Here is a 26748-nt window from a genome sequence, read left to right on the forward strand (position 1 = left end):
TAAAGCCTCCAACCAGAAAGTGGAAGCAGCAGCAACATCAGCCAAAGAAATAGCAGGTCTAAGAAGATTACCTGAACATAAATAAGCTCTCCTTAGAAAGGATTCAAGTTTCCTATCTAAAGGATCCTTAAAGGAAGTACTATCTGCCGTAGGAATAGTAGTACGTTTAGCAAGAGTAGAGATAGCCCCATCAACCTTAGGGATTTTGTCCCCCTCAACAGTCCAGCAGGTTGACTTCCGGTGAGAGGCGGAGTATGTGGAGTATGCGCTGTGTCGGCATCTTGGCGCCTCTGAATTAACACACAGCGTGGGCGCAGTGATCCTTGGCCATAGTGTGCTCTAGGCCTGGATCGGGATTAGATAGTAGCGCCCCGAAGTCTACACTACGATGGCTCCTATGGTGGAGCAGTAACATTCTGTGAAGCTGATCGTGTGCCAGCCGCAACGGATGCGGTCTAACAGAGTATGGTCTGAACCGGCATCGATGTGTGTGATGTTAAGATACGCTACAGGCACGCTTACTTATATCTACCTGGCAGAAGAGCACTACTGAGGAAACGGAGGCTGATTATACTGTTGGTGAGGAGTGTAAGGACTTACCGATCTTGTCAGAGCAGATGGTATGATATACTCAGAGCTTGGCACCCCAGGAAAGTATCATTTTTCTAATTATTTAGCTGCTGGGAAACCGTTATAATATCGGCCCTGTGTGTGGGAAAATATTTGAATATAACTGTGGATGTGTGCGTTTCTCATTTTTGGACACTGCTCCGTTCATGCTCAATTCAAGGTGCTGCTGAGAGGCAACCACACTGCATTGAAAGGTGATGCAAATCGGATGATTTATATCTAGCAATATACACACACATAAAGGCTGTGATAACTATAAGGGCTATCTGCTCTCTCTGACAATCTCCCATAACCTCTTGGTAGGAGAGACTTGCTCCCATAACCCGCAGGTAGGAGCTACCATTGGATAATCTTTACTTCTGTTGTGCAAAGGAGAAAAAGGAGTTGATATTGGTCTTGCAATAATTTTCATTCCCATAACCCTATGGGTAGGAACGTCTGCTGTTTGATCTTCACTATCTGAGTGCAAACATTGGAAAAAAGAAAAAGGGAATCAGAGAAAGTTTATTTCTACAGCTAAACTGAAATCTATCTGTGACATTGGGACATTTGCTGTTTCTGCCTATGATTTCTATCTTAGGAGATGATGTTTTGATTTTTTAATATTGCCACTACCATAAGTTTTTGGTTGATCTTCACTTACGTAGTGTAAATTTTTGGAAAAAGGATAAACAAAGAAATAATCTTGTTTTTGTCTTTCAGCCAACTGAAATGCAGGGTCATGCATGTTTATTTCTCTCCCATAACCTGTTTTGGTAGGAGGTGATATTTGTTTGTATATTTATCCTGTGTAGAAAGATATGTTAATTGATTTTCACTATTTGAATGTAAATCCTGAAGAAAAAAAAAAAAAAAAAAAAAAAAAAAGGAGGCAAGAAAAATCAGAAAACTTTGTTTGTATAATCGAATTGAAATCTATTTATGATATTTTGGCAGTAGTTGCCTTCTCACAGGACCCTTGTGGTAGGAGGTGCGATTTGATCTCCCAATAATACCCCTAGGTCAGGACTAAAATTCTATAAATAATTCGCTACAGTGTTGTAATATAAGGGCCCACACCTCTTATAATCTCTAGTTAGGGCAATATTAATGAATGCCTGGTTGTATACAAATTCCAGGTTATTTATTTATAGTCCAGGTTTAACTTTGGTTCAAATATAATATTGCCTGCCATATCAGAGGGTGTATATATCCTTAGATAAATATACTTTGTGTAATAGTGGACTAGACTGCTGCTGAATATAGGAACAACCAGATATATAAACATATTACGTTTTAGATCGTATATACTACTATATATATATATATATATATATATAAAGGGAGTTTAGTTAGAATAGGTTTAAAATAGATCGCAAATAACCTTTTTTCTCAAACAGAACAAATATCCAACTCGCTTAAAGATTTAAAACACCTTTTTTTTTCTTCTTCACATTCCCTGTACACCTAGCCAATCACAGATTATTTGTTACACTCCATTCACTTCATATAGTTCACCTACACACGATCCACTTTCTTTATGCTTTAAACCCACTCTAGATTTAGATTTCTATACACCAATTTTATAGTTTTTTTTTTTTTTTTTTTGTTTTTCACATCTTCTATACATTTCACCCAACACAGATCACCTGCTATATATAAAGCACTTCACATAGTCCACCAGTACACGTTTTTTTTTCTCCTCACGTTTTTACCCGATTTATCTTTAAGTTGGATTTTATGGACAGGTTTGTGCTCAATAAAACAATCTCCCCCATTATGCCACCTAAGCAGCGGGAAAAAAAAGGTAGCGCTAGTAAAAATACTGATGTTAGCTTGGATACATCTCAAGAGAAAAGTATATGCAACACTGTCTATAATGACATCACAGGATTTGCTTCAGAAGTCGCTAAAATTTTAACACCCCAATTTGATTCTATAAAATTTGAAATTAAGAAAGAGATAGCAAATTTGACCACAGAAGTTAGACAGTTCTCCATGAGAATGGATGAACTAGAAAACAGAGTGTCAGATCTGGAAGATCGTTGTTATCAACAAGAACCAGTCTCAATGGCACAGGGAAAGATAATTGCAGCATTACAGTCAAAAATTGAAGACCTCGAAGATCGTTCGAGACGTAACAATTTGAAATTAATAGGGTTACCTGAAACCGCAGAATATTCAGATCTAATGACGTTCGTAACAATTACTCTACCACAGGCCTTACTCATACCACCCCCAGTCTCCCCATTTTTAGTGGAACGTGTACACAGAATTGGGGTTGTAATAGAGAATATGATAAATTCCAAACCTAGACCAGTGATCTTTAAATTTGTTAATTTCCAGGACAAACTTCTATTTCTTAAATACTATAGGAAGTTTAACCCGTTTCTTATTGATTCTCATAAGGTTTTAATGTTTCAGGATTTTTCAGCAGAAACGATGGCTAAAAGAAAAGATATGTCCCCTTTCTATCCTAGATTATTGAACGCCAAGTTTAATGTAAAACTGATCTATCCTGCTAAACTAATAGTTTTAAAAAACGGGACCTCCCACACTTTAAATAACACACAAGAAGCGGAACTGTTCTGTAGAGAACATAATATTGAATGAAGGGTAATATTTAGCTGTAGATTGTATCTTTAATAAAGCACAAACAGTACTTTGAAGATGAAACATATAGTGAATTGTGACATAGAATGTTGGTATGATTGTTTTTGTTTTTTTTGTTGTGGCTTTTTTTTTTTTTTTTTCCTCTCTCTTCTTCCCCTCTTTTCTCCGCGCACCCGTCTCACCCCCCTTTTTGTTGGCCGCCCTTAATCTCCTCTGCTAAAGATAGTCTAAATGTCCATATCGGCTTTTAATTTAGTTTCCTGGAACGTGGGGGGAATAGCCTCCCCGATCAAAAGGAAAGCAATAATTAAGCATTTAAGCTCATTTAAACCTGATATTGCGTTTCTTCAGGAAACCCACCTGAAATCGATTGAGATTCCAAAACTTAAAACCAAATGGGTCGGGGAGGTTATTGCCACCACATATGAGGCAAGAAGGAGATGAGTTGCTGTTCTTTTTTAATAAAAGATTGGATTATTGTATTGATAAAACAATATTAGATCCAGAAGGGCGATTTTTAATTTTGGAAATAACTATTAATAGAATTCAATATGTTTTATGCAATATATATGGACCTAATGAGGTGGATCAGGAATTTTGGCGGAAATTAACGATTAAATTACATGGCTATATAGGTAAAAATCTTATCGTAGCAGGTGACCTTAATTTAATCGTAGACTCTACATTAGATAGATCCAATAAAACATCAATATGTATACGAGACAGGAAAGTACGGATATTACAAAAGTTTATTTCCCAACTGGGCTTAGTGGACATCTGGAGAGTTCATAATCCAGATACGCGATTTTATACCTGTATGTCCAAATCACATCGGTCATTGGCTAGAATAGATTACTTTCTTATAGCTGAATCACTACTTAATCTATCCTGGGAATCAGGGATAGAGGATATAGTTATATCAGACCACGCCATCATATCCTTAAAATGTAACTCTATTCTGACGAGAACACGGAACAACTATATATATTTTCCTAAGCATCTTATTAATAACGTTAATTTCCAAAAATGGTTGAACAATACATTTTTAGAATTCTGTAATAATAATAGAGACTACAGTGATAAAATAGAGGTATATTGGGAGTCGGCTAAAGCTGTTATGTGTGGAGAGATCAAGTCGCATATGTGTTACCTAAAGAAAAAAAATAACCGTATCAAAATTCAACTTGCCAATCAGGTTAAAAATGCTTTTAGAGGGTATATAGCAAACCCAAGTAATTTTCGCTGGAGTTTATATATTAAGGCCAAAACAGCGCGAGACACACAATTAAAACAGGATACTATTCGAGAAGATTTTAGAATCAAAGCTATATATGGAGGATACACAGGCAGATCCGCGAAATTTCTATCTAGAATTACCAAAGCTGTCTCTAAAAATGCTATACCGGCTATTAGACAGGGTGCAGACAGATATACTAATAAAAGTGACATTGAGAAAATATTTTTTTGAGCACTTTACTAATCTATATAAATACGAAAAGCCGAATTTCAGTAATAAGGAGGATTTCTGGAATAAGATCCAGACGCCTCGATTCTCGCAGGCTATAATGGAAGAAATTAATGCCCCGATTACAGAGAATGAGATCATGACGGCTATTAAAAATGCCAAATTAAATAAAGCAGCAGGACCAGACGCCTTACCTGCGGAATTTTATAAAATTTTACAGTCTCAGATTGTACCTTTACTAAATAAGGGATTTTGTCCCAAAACTCTAATCTATCAGATGGCACAGGGTACAGTTTCTTAAACCTTTGAGAAGGAGTAAATGAAGTACCCAGATTATTCCATTCCCTAGAAATTACTTCAGAAATAGCATCAGGGACAGGAAAAACTTCTGGAATAACTATATGAGGTTTGAAAACCGAATTTAAACGCTTAGTAGATTTAGTATCAAGAGGACTAGACTCCTCCATATCTAATGCGATTAACACTTCTTTAAGTAAAGAACGAATAAATTCCATCTTAAATAAATATGAAGATTTATCAGTGTCAATATCTGAGATAGAATCTTCTGAACCAGATAGATCCTCATCAGAAACAGACAAGTCAGAATGATGACGGTCACTTAAAAATTCATCTGAAATATGAGAAGTTTTAAAAGACCTTTTACGTTTACTGGAAGGAGGAATAACAGACAGAGCCTTCCTAATAGATTTAGAAACAAATTCTTTTACACTAACAGGAACATCCTGAGCATTAGATGTTGAAGGAACAACAACAGGTAATGGATTATTACTAATGGAAATACTATCTGCATTAGCAAGCTTGACATTCATCACAAACTACAGCCGGAGGAACAGTTACCACAAGTTTACAACAAATGCACTTAACTTTGGTAGAACCAGCATCAGGCAGCGTCTTTCCAGAAGTAGATTCTGATCCAGGGTCAAGTTGAGACATCTTGCAATATGTAATAGAAAAAACAACATATAAAGCAAAATTATCAAATTCCTTAAATGACAGTTTCAGGAATGGGAAAAAATGCCAATGAACAAGCCTCTAGCAACCAGAAGCAATGAAAAATGAGACTGAAATAATGTGAAAAAAAGGTGGAGACAAAAATGACTCCCACATTTTTTGGCGCCAAAAATGACGCCCACATTATTGGCGCTAAGTACAACGCCTATATTTTTTGGCGCCAAGTATGACGCCACATCCGGTGACGCCAACAAAAATAACGCCCACATTTTTGGCGCAAAAAAACGTCTGAACACAAAAAAACGTCAAAAAAATGACGCAACCACGAACAACTTCCGGCGTCAATTAGGGCGCCGGAAATGACAAAATTTTTGCGCCAAAAAAGTCAGCGCCAAAAAAGAAGCAATAAATTGAAGCATTTTCAGCCCCCGCGAGCCTAACAGCCCACAGGGAAAAAAGTCAATTGAAAAATTTTAAGGTAAGAAAAAATAATCCTTCATATGCATTATCCCAATAATGAAACTGACTGTCTGAAAATAAGGAATACTGATTACCCTGAATCATGGCAAATATAAGTTTAAACACATATATTTAGAACTTTAAAAATAAAGTGCCCAACCATAGCTTTAGAGTGTCAAATAAAATAAGACTTACTTACCCCAAGACACTCATCTACATATAGTAGATAGCCAAACCAGTACTGAAACGAGAATCAGTAGAGGTAATGGTATATATAAGAGTATATCGTCGATCTGAAAAGGGAGGTAGGAGAAGAAATCTCTACGACCGATAAGAGAGAACCTATGAAATAGATCCCGTAGAAGGAGACCATGGTATTCAAATAGGCAATACTCTCTTCACATCCCTCTGACATTCACTGCACTCTGAGAGGAAAACCGGGCTCCAGCCTGCTGCGAAGCGCATATCAACGAAGAATCTAGCACAAACTTACTTCACCACCTCCACGGGAGGCAAAGTTTGTAAAACTGAATTGTGGGTGTGGTGAGGGGTGTATTTATAGGCATTTTGAGGTTTGGGAAACTTTGCCCCTCCTGGTAGGAATGTATATCCCATACGTCACTAGCTCATGGACTCTTGCTAATTACATGAAAGAAATGGCATCACAAATAAAACGATTAGCATGTTGCAGTAAGCGAGTAATGCTAGATATGTCAGGATCCAATTCTCGTTGCGCTAAATTCTCCAACCAAAACGTTGAGGCAGCCGCAACATCAGCCAAAGAAATAGCAGGTCTGAGAAGATGACCTGAATATAAATAGGCCTTCCTTAGATAAGATTCAAGCTTCCTATCTAAAGGATCCTTAAAGGAAGTACTATCTTCCATAGGAATAGTGGTACGTTTAGCAAGAGTAGAAATAGCCCCATCAACTGTGGGGATTTTTTTCCCCAAAACTCTATAGATTTTGCTGGTAAAGGATACAATTTTTTAAACCTTGAAGAAGGAATAAAAGAAGTACCTGGCTTATTCCATTCCCTAGAAATCATATCAGAAATAGCCTCAGGAATAGGAAAAACCCCTGGGGAAACCACAGGAGGTTTAAAAACAGCATTTAAACGTTTATTAGACTGAACATCAATAGGACTGGTTACCTCAATATCCAAAGTAATTAACACTTCTTTTAATAAAGAACGCATATACTCTATTTTAAATAAATAAGTAGATTTGTCAGTGTCAATGTCTGAGGAAGGATCTTCTGAATCAGATAGATCCTCATCAGAGGAGGATAAATTATTATGTTGCTGGTCATTTGAAATTTCATCAGCTAAATGAGAAGTTTCAAAAGACCTTTTACGTTTATTAGAAGGTGGAAATGCAGACAAAGCCTTCAGAATAGAATCAGAAACAAATTCTTTAAAATTTACAGGTATATCATGTACATTAGAAGTTGAAGGAACTGCAACTGGCAATGTACTATTACTGATGGAAACACCATCTGCATGTAAAAGTTAATCATGACAACTATTACAAATGACATTTGGTGGAATAATTTCTACACTTTTACAACAAATGCACTTAGCTTTGGTAGACCCGATGTCAGGCAGCAATGTTCCAGCAGAAACTTCTGAGACAGGATCAGATTGGGACATCTTGCTCAATGTAAGAGAAAAAACAACATATAAAGCAAAATTACCGGTATCTATTTCCTTATATGACAGTTTCAGGAATGGGAAAAAAATGCAAAAGCATAGGCCTCTGATAGAGAAAAAAGCAAGAGGCAAACATCAATGGGGTATTGAAATAATGAAAAAAATTTGGCGCCAAGTATGACGCACAATGTAATGTAAACTTTTTTGGCGCCAAAAATAACCGGAAATGACACACTCGCGTCACTAATGACGCCGCTGTGTGAAAGGTCTCGGCATCACGTATGACGCCGGAAATGAAGTTGAGTCATAAACGTATTTTTTCGCACCAAAAATATTTTCGCGCCAAGAATGACGCAATAAAGTTTAGCATTTGACACACCCGCGGGCCTAATACCCGCAATAGCAAGAAGTAGTCAATTAAAAAAAGACTAAACCCCAGGTAAGAAATACATTTCTTAAATGTTTAAATTCCCCAAATATGAAACGGACAGTCTGCTGAAGGAAATACATGAACCTGACTCATGGCAAATATAAGTACAATACATATATTTAGAACTTTATATAAATGCATAAAGTGCCAAACCATAGCTGAGGTGTCTTAAGTAATAAAAAAACATAATTTATGTAAGAACTTACCTGATAAATTCATTTCTTTCATATTAGCAAGAGTCCATGAGCTAGTGACGTATGGGATATACATTCCTACCAGGAGGGGCAAAGTTTCCCAAACCTCAAAATGCCTATAAATACACCCCTCACCACACCCACAAATCAGTTTTGGGTGTGTGATAAGAAAAAAGTGCGAAAGCATATAAAATAAGGAATTGGAATAATTGTGCTTTATACAAAAAAATCATAACCACCACAAAAAGGGTGGGCCTCATGGACTCTTGCTAATATGAAATAAATGAATTTATCAGGTAAGTTCTTACATAAATTATGTTTTCTTTCATGTAATTAGCAAGAGTCCATGAGCTAGTGACGTATGGGATAATGACTACCCAAGATGTGGATCTTTCCACGCAAGAGTCACTAGAGAGGGAGGGATAAAATAAAGACAGCCAATTCCTGCTGAAAATAATCCACACCCAAAATAAAGTTTAATGAAAACATAAGCAGAAGATTCAAACTGAAACCGCTGCCTGAAGTACTTTTCTACCAAAAACTGCTTCAGAAGAAGAAAACACATCAAAATGGTAGAATTTAGTAAAAGTATGCAAAGAGGACCAAGTTGCTGCTTTGCAAATCTGATCAACCGAAGCTTCATTCCTAAACGCCCAGGAAGTAGAAACTGACCTAGTAGAATGAGCTGTAATCCTTTGAGGCGGAGTTTTACCCGACTCGACATAGGCATGATGAATTAAAGATTTCAACCAAGATGCCAAAGAAATGGCAGAAGCTTTCTGGCCTTTTCTAGAACCGGAAAAGATAACAAATAGACTAGAAGTCTTTCGGAAAGACTTAGTAGCTTCAACATAATATTTCAAAGCTCTAACAAAATCCAAAGAATGCAACAATTTCTCCTTAGAATTCTTAGGATTAGGACATAATGAAGGAACCACAATTTCTCTACTAATGTTGTTGGAATTCACAACCTTAGGTAAAAATTGAAAAGAAGTTCGCAACACCGCCTTATCCTGATGAAAAATCAGAAAAGGAGACTCACAAGAAAGAGCAGATAATTCAGAGACTCTTCTGGCAGAAGAGATCGCCAAAAGGAACAAAACTTTCCAAGAAAGTAATTTAATGTCCAATGAATGCATGGGTTCAAAAGGAGGAGGTTGAAGAGCCCCCAGAACCAAATTCAAACTCCAAGGAGGAGAAATTGACTTAATGACAGGTTTTATACGAACCAAAGCTTGTACAAAACAATGAATATCAGGAAGATTAGCAATCTTTCTGTGAAAAAGAACAGAAAGAGCAGAGATTTGTCCTTTCAAGGAACTTGCGGACAAACCTTTATCTAAACCATCCTGAAGAAACTGTAAAATTCTCGGAATTCTAAAAGAATGCCAAGAAAAATGATGAGAAAGACACCAAGAAATATAAGTCTTCCAGACTCTATAATATATCTCTCTAGATACAGATTTACGAGCCTGTAACATAGTATTAATCACAGAGTCAGAGAAACCTCTTTGACCAAGAATCAAGCGTTCAATCTCCATACCTTTAAATTTAAGGATTTGAGATCCTGATGGAAAAAAGGACCCTGCGACAGAAGGTCTGGTCTTAACGGAAGAGTCCACGGTTGGCAAGAGGCCATCCGGACAAGATCCGCATACCAAAACCTGTGAGGCCATGCCGGAGCTACCAGCAGAACAAACGAGCATTCCTTCAGAATCTTGGAGATTACTCTTGGAAGAAGAACTAGAGGCGGAAAGATATAGGCAGGATGATACTTCCAAGGAAGTGATAATGCATCCACTGCCTCCGCCTGAGGATCCCGGGATCTGGACAGATACCTGGGAAGTTTCTTGTTTAGATGAGACGCCATCAGATCTATTTCTGGAAGTTCCCACATTTGAACAATCTGAAGAAATACCTCTGGGTGAAGAGACCATTCGCCCGGATGCAACGTTTGGCGACTGAGATAATCCGCTTCCCAATTGTCTATACCTGGGATATGAACCGCAGAGATTAGACAGGAGCTGGATTCCGCCCAAACCAGAATTCGAGATACTTCTTTCATAGCCAGAGGACTGTGAGTCCCTCCTTGATGATTGATGTATGCCACAGTTGTGACATTGTCTGTCTGAAAACAAATGAACGATTCTCTCTTCAGAAGAGGCCAAGACTGAAGAGCTCTGAAAATTGTTCTAAAATATTGATCGGTAATCTCACCTCCTGAGATTCCCAAACTCCTTGTAAAAAACAACATATAAAGCAAAATTGATCAAATTCCTTAAATGACAGTTTCAGGAATGGGAAAAAATGCCAAGGAACAAGCTTCTAGCAACCAGAAGCAATGAAAAATGAGACTTTAAATAATGTGGAGACAAAAGCGACGCCCATATTTTTTTAGCGCCAAATAAGACGCCCACATTATTTGGCGCCTAAATGCTTTTGGCGCCAAAAAATGATGCCACATCCGGAACGCCAACATTTTTGGCGCAAAAGAACGTAAAAAAATGACGCAACTTCCGGCGACACGTATGACGCCGGAAACGGAAAAGATTTTTTGCGCCAAAAAAGTCCGCGCCAAGAATGACGCAATAAAATGAAGCATTTTCAGCCCCCGCGAGCCTAACAGCCCACAGGGAAAAAAAGTCAAATTTTAAGGTAAGAAAAATGATTGATTCAAATGCATTATCCCAAATATGAAACTGACTGTCTGAAAATAAGGAATGTTGAACATCCTGAGTCAAGGCAAATAAATGTTTGAATACATATATTTAGAACTTTATTAAAAAAGTGCCCAACCATAGCTTAGAGTGTCACAGAAAATAAGACTTACTTACCCCAGGACACTCATCTACATGTTTGTAGAAAGCCAAACCAGTACTGAAACGAAAATCAGCAGAGGTAATGGTATATATGAGTATATCGTCGATCTGAAAAGGGAGGTAAGAGATGAATCTCTACGACCGATAACAGAGAACCTATGAAATAGACCCCGTAGAAGGAGATCATTGAATTCAAACAGGCAATACTCTCCTCACATCCCTCTGACATTCACTGCACGCTGAGAGGAAAACCGGGCTCCAACCTGCTGCGGAGCGCATATCAACGTAGAATCTAGCACAAACTTACTTCACCACCTCCACGGGAGGCAAAGTTTGTAAAACTGATTTGTGGGTGTGGTGAGGGGTGTATTTATAGGCATTTTGAGGTTTGGGAAACTTTGCCCCTCCTGGTAGGAATGTATATCCCATACGTCACTAGCTCATGGACTCTTGCTAATTACATGAAAGAAACATACTTACCAAAAGACACCCATCCACATATAGCAGATAGCCAAACGAGTACTAAAACAGTTATCAGTAGAGGTAATGGTAAATTGAGAGTATATCGTCGATCTGAAAAGGGAGGTAGGAGATGAATCTCTACGACCGATAACAGAGAACCTATGAAATAGACCCCCGTTAGGGAAATCATCGTATTCAATAAGTGATACTCCCTTCACGTCCCTCTGACATTTGCTGTACTCTGAGAGGAATCGGGCTTCAATAATGCTGAGAAGCGCATATCAACGTAGAAATCTTAGCACAAACTTACTTCACCACCTCCATAGGAGGCAAAGTTTGTAAAACTGAATTGTGGGTGTGGTGAGGGGTGCATTTATAGGCATTTTGAGGTTTGGGAAACTTTGCCCCTCCTGGTAGGATTGTATATCCCATATGTCACTAGCTCATGGACTCTTGCCAATTACATGAAAGAAATCTAATCATTAAAAATGTTTTGGTGTTTCATATCCGTTTAATCTTCATTTAACATGAGCGGAATTTAATTTAAGTGAGGCCCCTGTAGCGCGGCAGAATATACATCGGCAAACCATCTAACGTCAGCCCATATTATCACACTCGCATCAGTCTTGTGGGCTACTGTTTGCGCACAGTTGCCCTATAGCCTCGGCTTTATTTTTACTTCACATCTCTGGCAAATGATGGAACAAAAACTTAGGAAAATTAGTTTGTGTATAAAATAAAAAACAAATAATGTTTTTGTACAAGCACTTTCTGTTCTTTGTTGTTTAATTGGGACATAACTAGCTGATCTGCTTCAAATATTAAACATAAATAAATAGCATTATGAAAAATGATTAAACATATTGTAAAATATATAGATATATTCTATGGATTATTTAGAATATTTTACAGCATGTTTAATAACTAAATCATTTTATTAATATTTTATATGTAATATTTTAATATTGCACCTTAAGATTACTAAGTTTTCATGTGCGCTAACCCAACTGTTTAAATCTACATCGCGAAACACAATGCGCGTTTCACATATTTTACATTCCTATGTTATTCACATAGAAAATAATGTACTTTTTATTATTAAATATATATCGGATACTGTTCAAGTAAAATACATATCTATATATCTAGAGGAATATATATATAGGTAAAGGCATATACAAATATATATATATATATATATATATATATTTATATATATATATATATAAATATGTATTTAAGAATAAAAAAGGACATTCTGCTATGTGAAGAAAATTGGAATGTAAAATAATATTTCATGTTAGGTTTAGTGGTCTTAAATATACACGGTGACCATATTGCCGCTTTAAAAAAGGGACACACATGGAAATTACATATGTCAGGGTTCTTATACAAAACATTTCTTTAAACCGACCTGAAAACAGCCCTCACATATGTATTATTCATGTGTGTCCCTTTTTCAAGCGGCAATACGGTCACCCTAGTAAAAAGCCTCTGTCTAGCTAAGATAACGTGAAAGTGGGAGTTCTAATTTGCGCTCCACACGTAATCTAGCCCTTTATGGGGAATTCAGTTTATAGTTTAATGTCCCTTTAACACATTGGTTGTTTTTAGAAGTGTTCTTATCTACTCTGATATTTTGATTGTGCTCTTTCGGTACATAGTTCCAACTCTTTTGTTTTGATCATTACTTTTCACAGACCTGCCTTATATAACAAATATATTATAAGGTTCACAAACTTCCACCATGGAACACACTGATTAGCTTCGGATTTTATAGTCACTAAATCCGTTTACATTTTAAATAAATAAATGTGTGCATTACACAAGGGCTCAACAAATTATATAACACCACAATAAACATTTAATTTGTATTTGAAAGCTGCAAGTTGTGGCTGGTGGCGGCTGGGGTGTCATGGAGACTCTAGAGCAGGATGTCAGGGACTCATTTCAAGGCACCAATAGGTTCTGGCGCCTGGGTTTGTCATGCCCTGTATTATTCTGTGCAAAGGTTTATAAGAATCACATACTAACCTGTGTCTAGCTGACTGCTAGCTAATTACCTATGTAAAATCACAAGTGAATAACCATTACCTGAGATGATATCGTTCTATTCATTTGATCCTGTAGCATTTGCCTTAGACGGCTGACGTCATTTTCCAGTCTCATATACTCATTCCAAGAGTTTTCCATATCCTGTAAAAAATGGACACATTGTTTTAGAGGACAATAAATGTGACCACAAATATTTACAAAGATTTGAGAGATTTTTTTTAAATAATACAAATCAGCTTAGATTACTTTTTTCAGGACACAGATGTCAAGAATTTTGGTATTTCCTCTTTCACTATAATGATTTACTTGTTTTAAGCTAATGGTGATATATTTCTCACTTTTTTAATTTTATCACTTGGATCATTTATTTCTTCTCTTCCATACCTTTTCCCTACTGGGCCAATACTACATCCTCTCCCTTCCTTGTTCCCTTCTGGTCATATACTGCACCCTCTCCCTTCCTTGTTCCCTTCTGGTCATATACGGCACCCTCTCCCTTCCTTGTTCCCTTCTGGTCATATACTGCACCCTCTCCCTTCTGGTCATATACGGCACCCTCTCCCTTCCTTGTTCCCTTCTGGTCCTATACTGCACCCTCTCCCTTCCTTGTTCCCTTCTGGTCATATACGGCACCCTCTCCCTTCCTTGTTCCCTTCTGGTCATATACTGCACCCTCTCCCTTCTGGTCATATACGGCACCCTCTCCCTTCCTTGTTCCCTTCTGGTCCTAATAATGCACCCTCTCCCTTCTGGTCATATACTGCACCCTCTCCCATCCTTGTTCCCTTCTGGTCATAAACTGCACCCTCTCCCTTCCTTGTTCCCTTCTGGTCATAAACTGCACCCTCTCCCTTCCTTGTTCCCTTCTGGTCGTATACTGCACCCTCTCCCTTCCTTGTTCCCTTCTGGTCATATACTGCACCCTCTCCCTTCCTTGTTCCCTTCTGGTCCTATACTGCACCCTCTCTCTTCCTTGTTCCCTTCTGGTCCTATACTGCACCCTCTCCCTTCCTTGTTCCCTTCTGGTCATATATTGCACCCTATCCCTTCCTTGTTCCCTTCTGGTCCTATATTGCACCCTCTCCCTTCCTTGTTCCCTTCTGGTCATATACTGCACCCTCTCCCTTCCTTGTTCCCTTCTGGTCATATACTGCACCCTTTCCCTTCCTTGTTCCCTTCTGGTCATATACTGCACCCTTTCCCTTCCTTATTCCCTTCTGGTCCTATACTGCACCCTCTCTCTTCCTTGTTCCCTTCTGGTCCTATACTGCACCCTCTCCCTTCCTTGTTCCCTTCTGGTCCTATACTGCACCGTCTCTCTTCCTTGTTCCCTTCTGGTCATATACTGCACCCTCTCCCTTCTGGTCATATACGGCACCCTCTCCCTTCCTTGTTCCCTTCTGGTCCTAATAATGCACCCTCTCCCTTCTGGTCATATACTGCACCCTCTCCCATCCTTGTTCCCTTCTGGTCATAAACTGCACCCTCTCCCTTCCTTGTTCCCTTCTGGTCATAAACTGCACCCTCTCCCTTCCTTGTTCCCTTCTGGTCGTATACTGCACCCTCTCCCTTCCTTGTTCCCTTCTGGTCATATACTGCACCCTCTCCCTTCCTTTTCCCTTCTGGTCATATACTGCACCCTCTCCCTTACTTGTTCCCTTTCTGGTCCTATACTGCACCCTCTCCCTTCCTTTTCCCTTCTGGTCATATACTGCACCCTCTCCCTTCCTTGTTCCCTTCCGGTCATATACTGCACCCTCTCCCTTCCTTGTTCCCTTCTGGTCCTATACTGCACCATCTCCCTTCCATGTTCCCTTCTGGTCATATACTGTACTCTCTCCCTTCCTTGTTCCCTTCTGGTCATATACTGCACCCTCTCCCTTCCTTGTTCCCTTCTGGTCCAATACTGCACCCTCTCCCTTCCTTGTTCCCTTCTGGTCCTATACTGCACCCTCTCCCTTCCTTGTTCCCTTCTGGTCATATACTGCACCCTCTCCCTTCCTTTTCCCTTCTGGTCATATTCTGCATCCTCTCCCTTCCTTTTCCCTTCTGGTCATAAACTGGACCCTCTCCCTTACTTGTTCCCTTCTGGTCTAATACAGCATCCTCTCCCTTCCTTGTTCCCTTCTGGTCCTATACTGCACCCTCTCCCTTCCTTGTTCCCTTCTGGTCATATACTGCACCCTCTCCCTTCCTTGTTCCCTTCTGGTCATATACTGCACCCTCTCCCTTCCTTGTTCCCTTCTGGTCCTATACTGAACCCTCTCCCTTCCTTGTTCCCTTCTGGTCATAAACATCACCCTCTCCATTCCTTGTTAACTTCTGGTCATATACTGCACCCTCTCCCTTCCTGGTTCCCTTCTGGTCATATACTGCACCCTCTCCCTTCCTTCTTACCTTCTGGTCATATACTGCACCCTCTCCCTTCCTTGTTCCCTTCTGGTCCTATACTGCACCATCTGCCTTCTTTGTTCCCTTCTGGTCCTATACTGAACCCTCTCCCTTCCTTGTTCCCTTCTGGTCATATACTGCACCCTCTCCTTTCCTTGTTCCCTTCTGGTCATATACTGCACCCTCTCCCTTCCTTGTTCACATCCGGTCCTATACTGCACCCGCTCCCTTCCTTGTTCCCTTCTGGTCATATACTGTACTCTCTCCCTTCCTTGTTCCCTTCTGGTTCTATACTGCACCGTCTCCCTTCCTTTTCCCTTCTGGCTATATACTGCACCCTCTCCCTTCCTTGTTCCCTTCTGGTCATATACTGCACCCTCTCCCTTCCTTGTTCCCTTCTGGTCATATACTGCACCCTCTCCCTTCCTTGTTCCCTTCTTGTCATATACTGCACCCTCTCCCTTCCTTGTTCCTTTCTGGTCATATACTGCACCCTCTCCCTTCCTTGTACCCTTCTGGTCATATACTGCACCCTCTCCCTTCCCTGTTCCCTTCTGGTCATATACTGTACCCTCTCCCTTCCTTGTACCCTTCTGGACATATACTGCACCCTCTCCCTTCCGGTCATATACTCTACCCTCTCCCTTCCTTGTTCCCGTCTGGTCCTATACTGCACCCTCTCCCTTCCTTGTTCCCTTCTGGTCATATACTGCACCCTCTCCCTTCCTTGTTCCTTTCTGGTCATATACTGCACCCTCTCCCTTCCTTGTACCCTTCTTGTCATATACTGCACCCTCTCCCTTCCTTGTACCCTTCTGGTCCTATACTGCACCCTCTCCCTTCCTTGTTCCCTTCTGGGCATATACTGCACCCTCTCCCTTCCTTGTTCCCTTCTGGACATATACTACACCCTCTCCCTTCTGGTCATATACTCTACCCTCTCCCTTCCTTGTTCCTGTCTGGTCCTATACTGCACCCTCTCCCTTCCTTGTTCCCTTCTGGTCATATACTGCACCCTCTCCCTTCCTTGTTCCCTTCTGGTCCTATACTACACCCTCTCCCTTCCTTGTTCCCTTCTGGTAATATACGGCACCCTCTCCCTTGTTCCCTTCTGGTCATATACTGCACCCTCTCCCTTGTTACCTTCTGGTCATATACTGCACCCTCTCCCTTGTTCCCTTCTGTTCATATACTGCACCCTCTCCCTTGTTCCCTTCTGGTCCTATACTGCACCCTCTCCCTTCCTTGTTCCCTTCTGGTCATATATTGCACCCTCTCCCTTCCTTGTTCCCTTCTGGTCATATACTGCACCCTCTCCCTTCCTTGTTCCCTTCTGGTCGTATACTGCACCCTCTCCCTTCCTTGTTCCCTTCTGGTCATATACTGCACCCTCTCCCTTCCTTGTTCCCTTCTGGTCGTATACTGCACCCTCTCCCTTCCTTGTTCCCTTCTGGTCATATATTGCACCCTCTCCCTTCCTTGTTCCCTTCTGGTCATATACTGCACCCTCTCCCTTCCTTGTTCCCTTCTGGTCGTATACTGCACCCTCTCCCTTCCTTTTCCCTTCTGGTCATATACTGCACCCTCTCCCTTCCTTGTTCCCTTCTGGTCCTATACTGCACCCTCTCCCTTCCTTGTTCCCTTCTGGTCCTATACTGCACCCTCTCCCTTCCTTGTTACCTTCTGGTCATATACTGCACCCTCTCCCTTCCTTGTTCCCTTCTGGTCCTATACTGCACCCTCTCCCTTCCTTGTTCCCTTCTGGTCCTATACTGCACCCTCTCCCTTCCTTGTTACCTTCTGGTCATATACTGCACCCTCTCCCTTCCTTGTTCCCTTCTGGTCCTATACTGCACCCTCTCCCTTCCTTGTTACCTTCTGGTCATATACTGCACCCTCTCCCTTCCTTGTTCCCTTCTGGTCATATACTGCACCCTCTCCCTTGTTCCCTTCTGGTCCTATACTGCACCCTCTCCCTTCCTTGTTCCCTTCTGGTCCTATACTGCACCCTCTCCCTTCCTTGTTACCTTCTGGTCATATACTGCACCCTCTCCCTTCCTTGTTCCCTTCTGGTCATATACTGCACCCTCTCCCTTCCTTGTTCCCTTCTGGTCCTATACTGCACCCTCTCCCTTCCTTGTTACCTTCTGGTCATATACTGCACCCTCTCCCTTCCTTGTTCCCTTCTGGTCATATACTGCACCCTCTCCCTTGTTCCCTTCTGGTCCTATACTGCACCCTCTCCCTTCCTTGTTCCCTTCTGGTCCTATACTGCACCCTCTCCCTTCCTTGTTACCTTCTGGTCATATACTGCACCCTCTCCCTTCCTTGTTCCCTTCTGGTCATATACTGCACCCTCTCCCTTCCTTGTTCCCTTCTGGTCGTATACTGCACCCTCTCCCTTCCTTGTTCCCTTCTGGTCCTATACTGCACCCTCTCCCTTCCTTTTCCCTTCTGGTCCTATACTGCACCCTCTCCCTTCCTTGTTCCCTTCTGGTCATATATTGCACCCTCTCCCTTCCTTGTTCCCTTCTGGTCATATACTGCACCCTCTCCCTTCCTTGTTCCCTTCTGGTCGTATACTGCACCCTCTCCCTTCCTTGTTCCCTTCTGGTCATATACTGCACCCTCTCCCTTCCTTGTTCCCTTCTGGTCGTATACTGCACCCTCTCCCTTCCTTGTTCCCTTCTGGTCATATATTGCACCCTCTCCCTTCCTTGTTCCCTTCTGGTCATATACTGCACCCTCTCCCTTCCTTGTTCCCTTCTGGTCGTATACTGCACCCTCTCCCTTCCTTTTCCCTTCTGGTCATATACTGCACCCTCTCCCTTCCTTGTTCCCTTCTGGTCCTATACTGCACCCTCTCTCTTCCTTGTTCCCTTCTGGTCCTATACTGCACCCTCTCCCTTCCTTGTTACCTTCTGGTCATATACTGCACCCTCTCCCTTCCTTGTTCCCTTCTGGTCCTATACTGCACCCTCTCCCTTCCTTGTTCCCTTCTGGTCGTATACTGCACCCTCTCCCTTCCTTGTTACCTTCTGGTCATATACTGCACCCTCTCCCTTCCTTGTTCCCTTCTGGTCCTATACTGCACCCTCTCCCTTCCTTGTTACCTTCTGGTCATATACTGCACCCTCTCCCTTCCTTGTTCCCTTCTGGTCATATACTGCACCCTCTCCCTTGTTCCCTTCTGGTCCTATACTGCACCCTCTCCCTTCCTTGTTCCCTTCTGGTCCTATACTGCACCCTCTCCCTTCCTTGTTACCTTCTGGTCATATACTGCACCCTCTCCCTTCCTTGTTCCCTTCTGGTCATATACTGCACCCTCTCCCTTCCTTGTTCCCTTCTGGTCCTATACTGCACCCTCTCCCTTCCTTGTTACCTTCTGGTCATATACTGCACCCTCTCCCTTGTTCCCTTCTGGTCCTATACTGCACCCTCTCCCTTCCTTGTTCCCTTCTGGTCCTATACTGCACCCTCTCCCTTCCTTGTTACCTTCTGGTCATATACTGCACCCTCTCCCTTCCTTGTTCCCTTCTGGTCATATACTGCACCCTCTCCCTTCCTTGTTCCCTTCTGGTCCTATACTGCACCCTCTCCCTTCCTTGTTACCTTCTGGTCATATACTGCACCCTCTCCCTTCCTTGTTCCCTTCTGGTCCTATACTGCACCCTCTCCCTTCCTTGTTCCCTTCTGGTCCTATACTGCACCCTCTCCCTTCCTTGTTACCTTCTGGTCATATACTGTACCCTCTCCCTTCCTTGTTCCCTTCTGGTCCTATACTGCACCCTCTCCCTTCCTTGTTACCTTCTGGTCATATACTGCACCCTCTCACTTCCTTGTTCCCTTCTGGTCATATACTGCACCCTCTCACTTCCTTGTTCCCTTCTGGTCATATACTGCACCCTCTCCCTTGTTCCCTTCTGGTCCTATACTGCACCCTCTCCCTTCCTTGTTCCCTTCTGGTCCTATACTGCACCCTCTCCCTTCCTTGTTACCTTCTGGTCATATACTGCACCCTCTCCCTTCCTTGTTCCCTTCTGGTCATATACTGCACCCTCTCCCTTCCTTGTTCCCTTCTGGTCATATACTGCACCCTCTCCCTTCCTTGTTACCTTCTGGTCATATACTGCACCCTCTCCCTTCCTTGTTCCCTTCTGGTCCTATACTGCACCCTCTCCCTTCCTTGTTCCCTTCTGGTCATATACTGCACCCTCTCCCTTGTTCCCTTCTGGTCCTATACTGCACCCTCTCCCTTCCTTGTTCCCTTCTGGTCGTATACTGCACCCTCTCCCTTCCTTGTTCCCTTCTGGTCATATACTGCACCCTCTCCCTTCCTTTTCCCTTCTGGTCCTATACTGCACCCTCTCCCTTCCTTGTTCCCTTCTGGTCATATACTGCACCTCTCCCTTCTTTGTTCCCTAGATTAGTTGTGTTTCTTGTTAATTACAGACAAATAGAAATGACCTTTCTTTGTTGTAAGATAAATTTGAATCTATTCTTACGGGAATACATTTGAATATAATGTATCTAAGTAAAGTCTGTGTTTGGAACTTTATTAAAATAAATAAAATATAAAAATGATAAAATACTCTCAATTCCTTTTATCATCTTAAAGTGAGATTCTAAGGCAAATATTCACTTATTCAATACAGCAAGATACTTTTGTTTAACCCTTGCAAAGCTATAACAAATGAAATAATGTATTACAATTTCTACATTAACTTATTTAATTTATATTCTTTATTACATCAATAGAAGGGAAAAAACAACCTATGCCAAGGCTGGATTGGCCGACCAGGAAACGAGGAGATTTCCCGGTGGGCTGCTGGGGCTGGTCAGCTACAATTTAAAGGGGTGGTGCTATTGGTGTGGCGATGCAGCTTTATCACATCTCTTTTTTTTTCTTCTCTGAGCTATACATATTAAAGGGATATGAAACAAAAAAAATATATTTTGTGATTCAGACAGAGCATCCCATTTAAAAAAATAAATAAAAATACTTTTATTATCAAATTTGCTTTGTTTCCATGATATTCTGTGTTCAAGAGCTACCTAAGTAGGCATCTGAAGCACTACATGTGCTGCCATCTAGTGCACTTGCAAATGGATATCATTCTTGAAAAGCTGCTGCCATATAGTGCTTTTGAAATGTGCTGGTTACTAAGCCTAAGTCCCTGCTTTTCAACAAAAGATACCAAGATAACATAAAAAAAAATAATTAATAATAGAAGTAAATTAGAACGTTGTTTAAAATGGCTTGCTGTATCTGAATCATGAAAGAAAATGTTTGGGTTTCATGTCCCTTTAAAGTTTAAGAAAACCATTTTAGTTTTCATATCAACTGTAAAAATGAAAGAAGAAACCAACGTCAGTTACTTACAGTCGATACTTTGGACATTTCAGCTCGAATTTGGACCAAGTCTTCTTGTAGCAGACGTTGCTGGTAGGAAATCTTTTCTGTGTGTTGTGGCTGGTCTTTGTATTGATCCATTTGTCTGTGCAAAACCTCTAGAACTGTTTCTAACTTGTCCTACAAAAGAGGTGTTTTTTGTTTTTGGAAAAAATGTTTTATTATTGAAACTGGAGATACGAAGGCAATGGATACAGAACAAAAAAAGAATGGTGAGGGAACAGGGGAAGGGTACAAATATAAACACTGTGACACTATCCAAAATATAAAAATCAATACAAATATAAATAATATGACAAGGTGACTAACAATTAGCAGCAAAATAAAAAAAACATAAGCAGGAATATATGCCTATCATAGGTATCAAGTAATACAATAGGATCACCCTAAACAAAATTTAACGATATAAAGGTCGTTGAAATAATAATACATTTAGCATTACATTAGTGCAAGATAATTAATGTCACCAACACAGCTAACAAGACAGATGCAATCCCAGATTAAGGATGCTTATGGATGGGCGAATGTGGCTAAATCGAAATTCAAATGGTAGAACAGATATTTATTTGTATATTTGTTTTACACAATCGAATATCGATAAGAACAAAAATTCCTTAAAATTCAAAAAGCGGATGTTATTTTAAATTTTTGAATGTTATTTTCAAATTTGACTTCTAGCTTTCAAATTCGAATGTTCATAATAGTTTGAATATACACATTCAAATTTCGGTCTGTTTACAGCTTTGCAGTGCACTCCGTGTCTGTCGTAGTCTGGCAAATTTTGCTATAGTAATTATCACTATTTTACGAGACTGTACAGTTTTTATTGAATACCAATTGAATACTGTACTAGTGTTAAACTAAATGTAGCGCTATTGCACATTTAATATACGGTATGTTAGTTCAAACATGTTTTTACGTTTTTATACAAACTGACAGTGAAAAGACAGCTTGTTTCACTTTAATGCGGGGTTCCGGTCCCAAACACACTGTATATGAGCAAGGTATATCTGTATATATTATTTATATTCATATTCTGTTTACATAAACTACATTTATAGGATTGCTATGCAGCATCAGACTAAGTGGCCAAAGAGGGACATTATTCAGATCAGTCACATAATTTACTGCTGTTTGCTATAAAGATGGGATTCCTAACACCAATAATTTATACATTTAGTATTAAGTGTATGTCTAATGGTACCCAGTTCCCCACAAGCACATGCATAAGTATATATTTATATTGATTCCCTTGTTGCTTACAGTATAGTAACTCACATATAAAAGGGAATACTTTACCACAAGGATTAACATACTTTATTGTCCTTGAGGGCTCTTATTTTGTCTTCTAAGTCTTGAAGAATTCGGTCCTGCTCACATAGAGTGCTTAGTTTAACCTACAGGTAAATTAGCAAAAACAGTAAAATGAGAATTACTTAACAAGTGACTGGTAAAATAGCAGTATTGGTGGGTGAGACAGCTTTCCTACTCTAAAGAGCCAAGAAATGAAGTTTATTTGCTGGACATAATATTGAATGGAACTGTACATCTAGTTCTTGTACGTAGCAAATGGATGGCTCTACTTTCAATTTATTTGCTAAATGGATCTTTCAAACTAGTAACAGACATTTTCTAAAGTTAATAAACCATCAGTAATTTGGCTTTGAGCACACACCATTATTTTTCTGAATATATTCATCACATATTTACATACACTCAATTATTTGGATTGCAAAGACTATTTTCATGTAGTAGTAGATTGGAATGCGTAACATTGTATACTAGCGTGGGATAGGTTTAGCCAAGTTTCAATTTTTAAAAGTAATTCCAATCAATTTATTCAGCCACCATTTCAATTATATATATATCAAAACACACATATATGTGTATATATATATATACATATATATATATACATATATACACACTCACATGTCAATATATATACACAGACACACACACACACACACACACACATATATATATATAGCATGCTGATGAAGGGGTTGTGAACCCCGAAAACGTTCCAATAAAGAAGTTTGTGTAAGTCCTGAGAGTGCATTTGTCATCTGTTATATATGCTTTCTATATTTGCACCCAGGCTACACAAAGGGTTATAGAGGTTATAGAGGTGCCTGATGTTTCCAAAAATGAAAAAAAAAAAACGCAGCCCCATTGTTTCCTATGGGGGAAACACTTCCTAAGTCTGCACCTAACACTCTAACATGTACCCCGAGTCTAAACACCCCTAACCTTACACTTATTAACCTCTAATCTGCCGCCCCCGCTATTGCTGACCCCTGCATATTATTATTAACCCCTAATCTGCGACTCCGTACACCGCCGCAACCTACATTATCCCTATGTATCCCTAATCTGCTGCCTATAACACCGCCGACCCCTATATTATATTTATTAACCCCTAATCTGCCCCCCACAACGTCGCCTCCACCTACCTACAATTATTAACCCCTAATCTGCCGACCGGACCTCACCGCTACTATAATAAATGTATTAACCCCTAAAGCTAAGTCTAACCATAACCCTAACACTCCCCTAAGTTAAATATAATTTTATTCTAACGAAATAAATTAACTCTTATTAAATAAATTATTCCTATTTAAAGCTAAATACTTACCTGTAAAATAAACCCTAATATAGCTACAATATAAATTATAATTATATAGTAGCTATTTTAGGATTTATATTTACTTTACAGGTAACTTTGTATTTATTTTAACCAGGTACAATAGCTATTAAATAGTTAATAACTATTTAATAGCTACCTAGTTAAAATAATTACAAAATTACCTGTAAAATAAATCCTAACCTAAGTTACAATTAAACCTAACACTACACTAGCAATAAATTAATTAAATAAAATACCTACAATTATCTACAATTAAACCTAACACTACACTATCAATAAATTAATTAAATAAAATACCTACAATTAAAACTAAAGTACAAAAAATAAAAAAGAACTAAGTTACAAAAAATAAAAAAATATTTACAAACATTAGAAAAATATTACAACAATTTTAAACTAATTACACCTACTCTAAGCCCCCTAATAAAATAACAAAGCCCCCCAAAATAAAAAAAATGCCCTACCCTATTCTAAAATTAAAATAGAAAAGCTCTTTTACCTTACCAGCCCTTAAAAGGGCCATTTGCGGGGCATGCCCCAAAGAATTCAGCTCTTTTGCCTGGAAAAAAAACATACAATACCCCCCCAACATTACAACCCACCACCCACATACCCCTAATCTAACCCAAACCCCCCTTAAATAAACCTAACACTAAGCCCCTGAAGATCTTCCTACCTTATCTTCACCACACCGGGTATCAGCGATCCGTCCAGGCTCCGATGTCTTGATCCAAGCCCAAGCGGGCGGCTGAAGACATCCATCCTCCGGCTGAAGTCTTGATCCAAGCGGGCAGAAGAGGACATCCGGACCAGCAAACATCTTCATCCAGGAGGCATCTTCTATGTTCTTCCATCCGATGACGACCGGCTCCATCTTGAAGACCTCCAGCGCGGATCCATCCTCTTCTTCCGACGACTAGACGACGAATGAAGGTTCCTTTAAGGGACGTCATCCAAGATGGCGTCCCTCGAATTCCAATTGGCTGATAGGATTCTATCAGCCAATCGGAATTAAGGTAGGAAAATTCTAATTGGCTGATGGAATCGGCCAATCAGATTCAAGTTCAATCCGATTGGCTGATCCAATCAGCCAATCAGATTGAGCTCACATTCTATTGGCTGTTCCGATCAGCCAATAGAATGCGAGCTCAATCTGATTGGCTGATCGGATCAGCCAATCGGATTGAACTTGATTCTGATTGGCTGATTCCATCAGCCAATCAGAATTTTCCTACCTTAATTCCGATTGGCTGATAGAATCCTATCAGCCAATCGGAATTCGAGGGACGCCATCTTGGATGATGTCCCTTAAAGGAACCTTCATTCGTTGTCTAGTCGTCGGAAGAACAGGATGGATCCGCGCTGGAGGTCTTCAAGATGGAGCCGGTCGTCATCGGATGGAAGAACATAGAAGATGCCTCCTGGATGAAGATGTTTGCCGGTCCGGATGTCCTCTTCTGTCCGCTTGGATCAAGACTTCAGCCGGAGGATGGATGTCTTCAGCCCCCCGCTTGGGCTTGGATCAAGACATCGGAGCCTGGACGGATCGCTGATACCCGGTGTGGTGAAGATAAGGAAGGAAGATCTTCAGGGGCTTAGTGTTAGGTTTATTTAAGGGGGGGTTTGGGTTAGATTAGGGGTATGTGGGTTGTAATGTTGGGGGGGGTATTGTATGGTTTTTTTTTTACAGGCAAAAGAGCTGAATTCTTTGGGGCATGCCCCGCAAAGGGCCCTTTTAAGGGCTGGTAAGGTAAAAGAGCTTTTCTATTTTAATTTTAGAATAGGGTAGGGCATTTTTTTATTTTGGGGGGCTTTGTTATTTTATTAGGGGGCTTAGAGTAGGTGTAATTAGTTTAAAATTGTTGTAATATTTTTCTAATGTTTGTAAATATTTTTTTATTTTTTGTAACTTAGTTCTTTTTTTATTTTTTGTACTTTAGTTAGTTTATTTAATTGTATTTGCTTGTAGGTATTTTATTTAATTAATTTATTGATAGTGTAGTGTTAGGTTTAATTGTAACTTAGGTTAGGATTTATTTTACAGGTAATTTTGTAATTATTTTAACTAGGTAACTATTAAATAGTTATTAACTATTTAATAGCTATTGTACCTGGTTAAAATAAATACAAAGTTGCCTGTAAAATAAATATTAATCCTAAAATAGCTACAATATAATTATAATTTATATTGTAGCTATATTACGGTTTATTTTAGAGGTAAGTATTTAGCTTTAAATAGGATTAATTTATTTAATAAGAGTTAATTTATTTAGTTAGATAATAATTATATTTAACTTAGGGGGTTGTTAGTGTTAGGGTTAGACTTAGCTTTAGGGGTTAATAAATTTATTATAGTAGCGGCGAGGTCTGGTCGGCAGATTAGGGGTTAATACTTGAAGTTAGGTGTTGGTGATGTTAGGGAGGGCAGATTAGGGGTTAATACTATTTATTATAGGGTTATTGAGGCGGGAGTGAGGCGGATTAGGGGTTAATAACTTTATTATAGTATCGGTGAGGTCCGGTCGGCAGATTAGGGGTTAATAAGTGTAGGTAGGTGGCGGCGACA

The 26748-nt window shown here is 39.9% G+C and overlaps 1 protein-coding gene across 4 annotated transcripts in view; it reads right to left on the minus strand.

The window, feature by feature from the left end:
• PLEKHA7 (pleckstrin homology domain containing A7) overlaps window positions 1-26748 on the minus strand; it is a 918161-nt gene that overhangs the window by 145104 nt on the left and 746309 nt on the right. For all 4 annotated transcript variants that reach the window (XM_053720631.1, XM_053720632.1, XM_053720630.1 and 1 more), the window contains 3 exons: window positions 22849-22929; window positions 21503-21652; window positions 13768-13869 (listed from right to left, as the gene is read on the minus strand). In XM_053720631.1, coding sequence (XP_053576606.1) covers window positions 13768-13869; window positions 21503-21652; window positions 22849-22929 — 333 coding nt within the window. The remainder of the gene's footprint in view (window positions 1-13767; window positions 13870-21502; window positions 21653-22848; window positions 22930-26748) is intronic.

The sequence above is a fragment of the Bombina bombina genome, chromosome 7 (genome assembly GCF_027579735.1).
Source record: "Bombina bombina isolate aBomBom1 chromosome 7, aBomBom1.pri, whole genome shotgun sequence".
Lineage (NCBI taxonomy): Eukaryota > Metazoa > Chordata > Amphibia > Anura > Bombinatoridae > Bombina > Bombina bombina.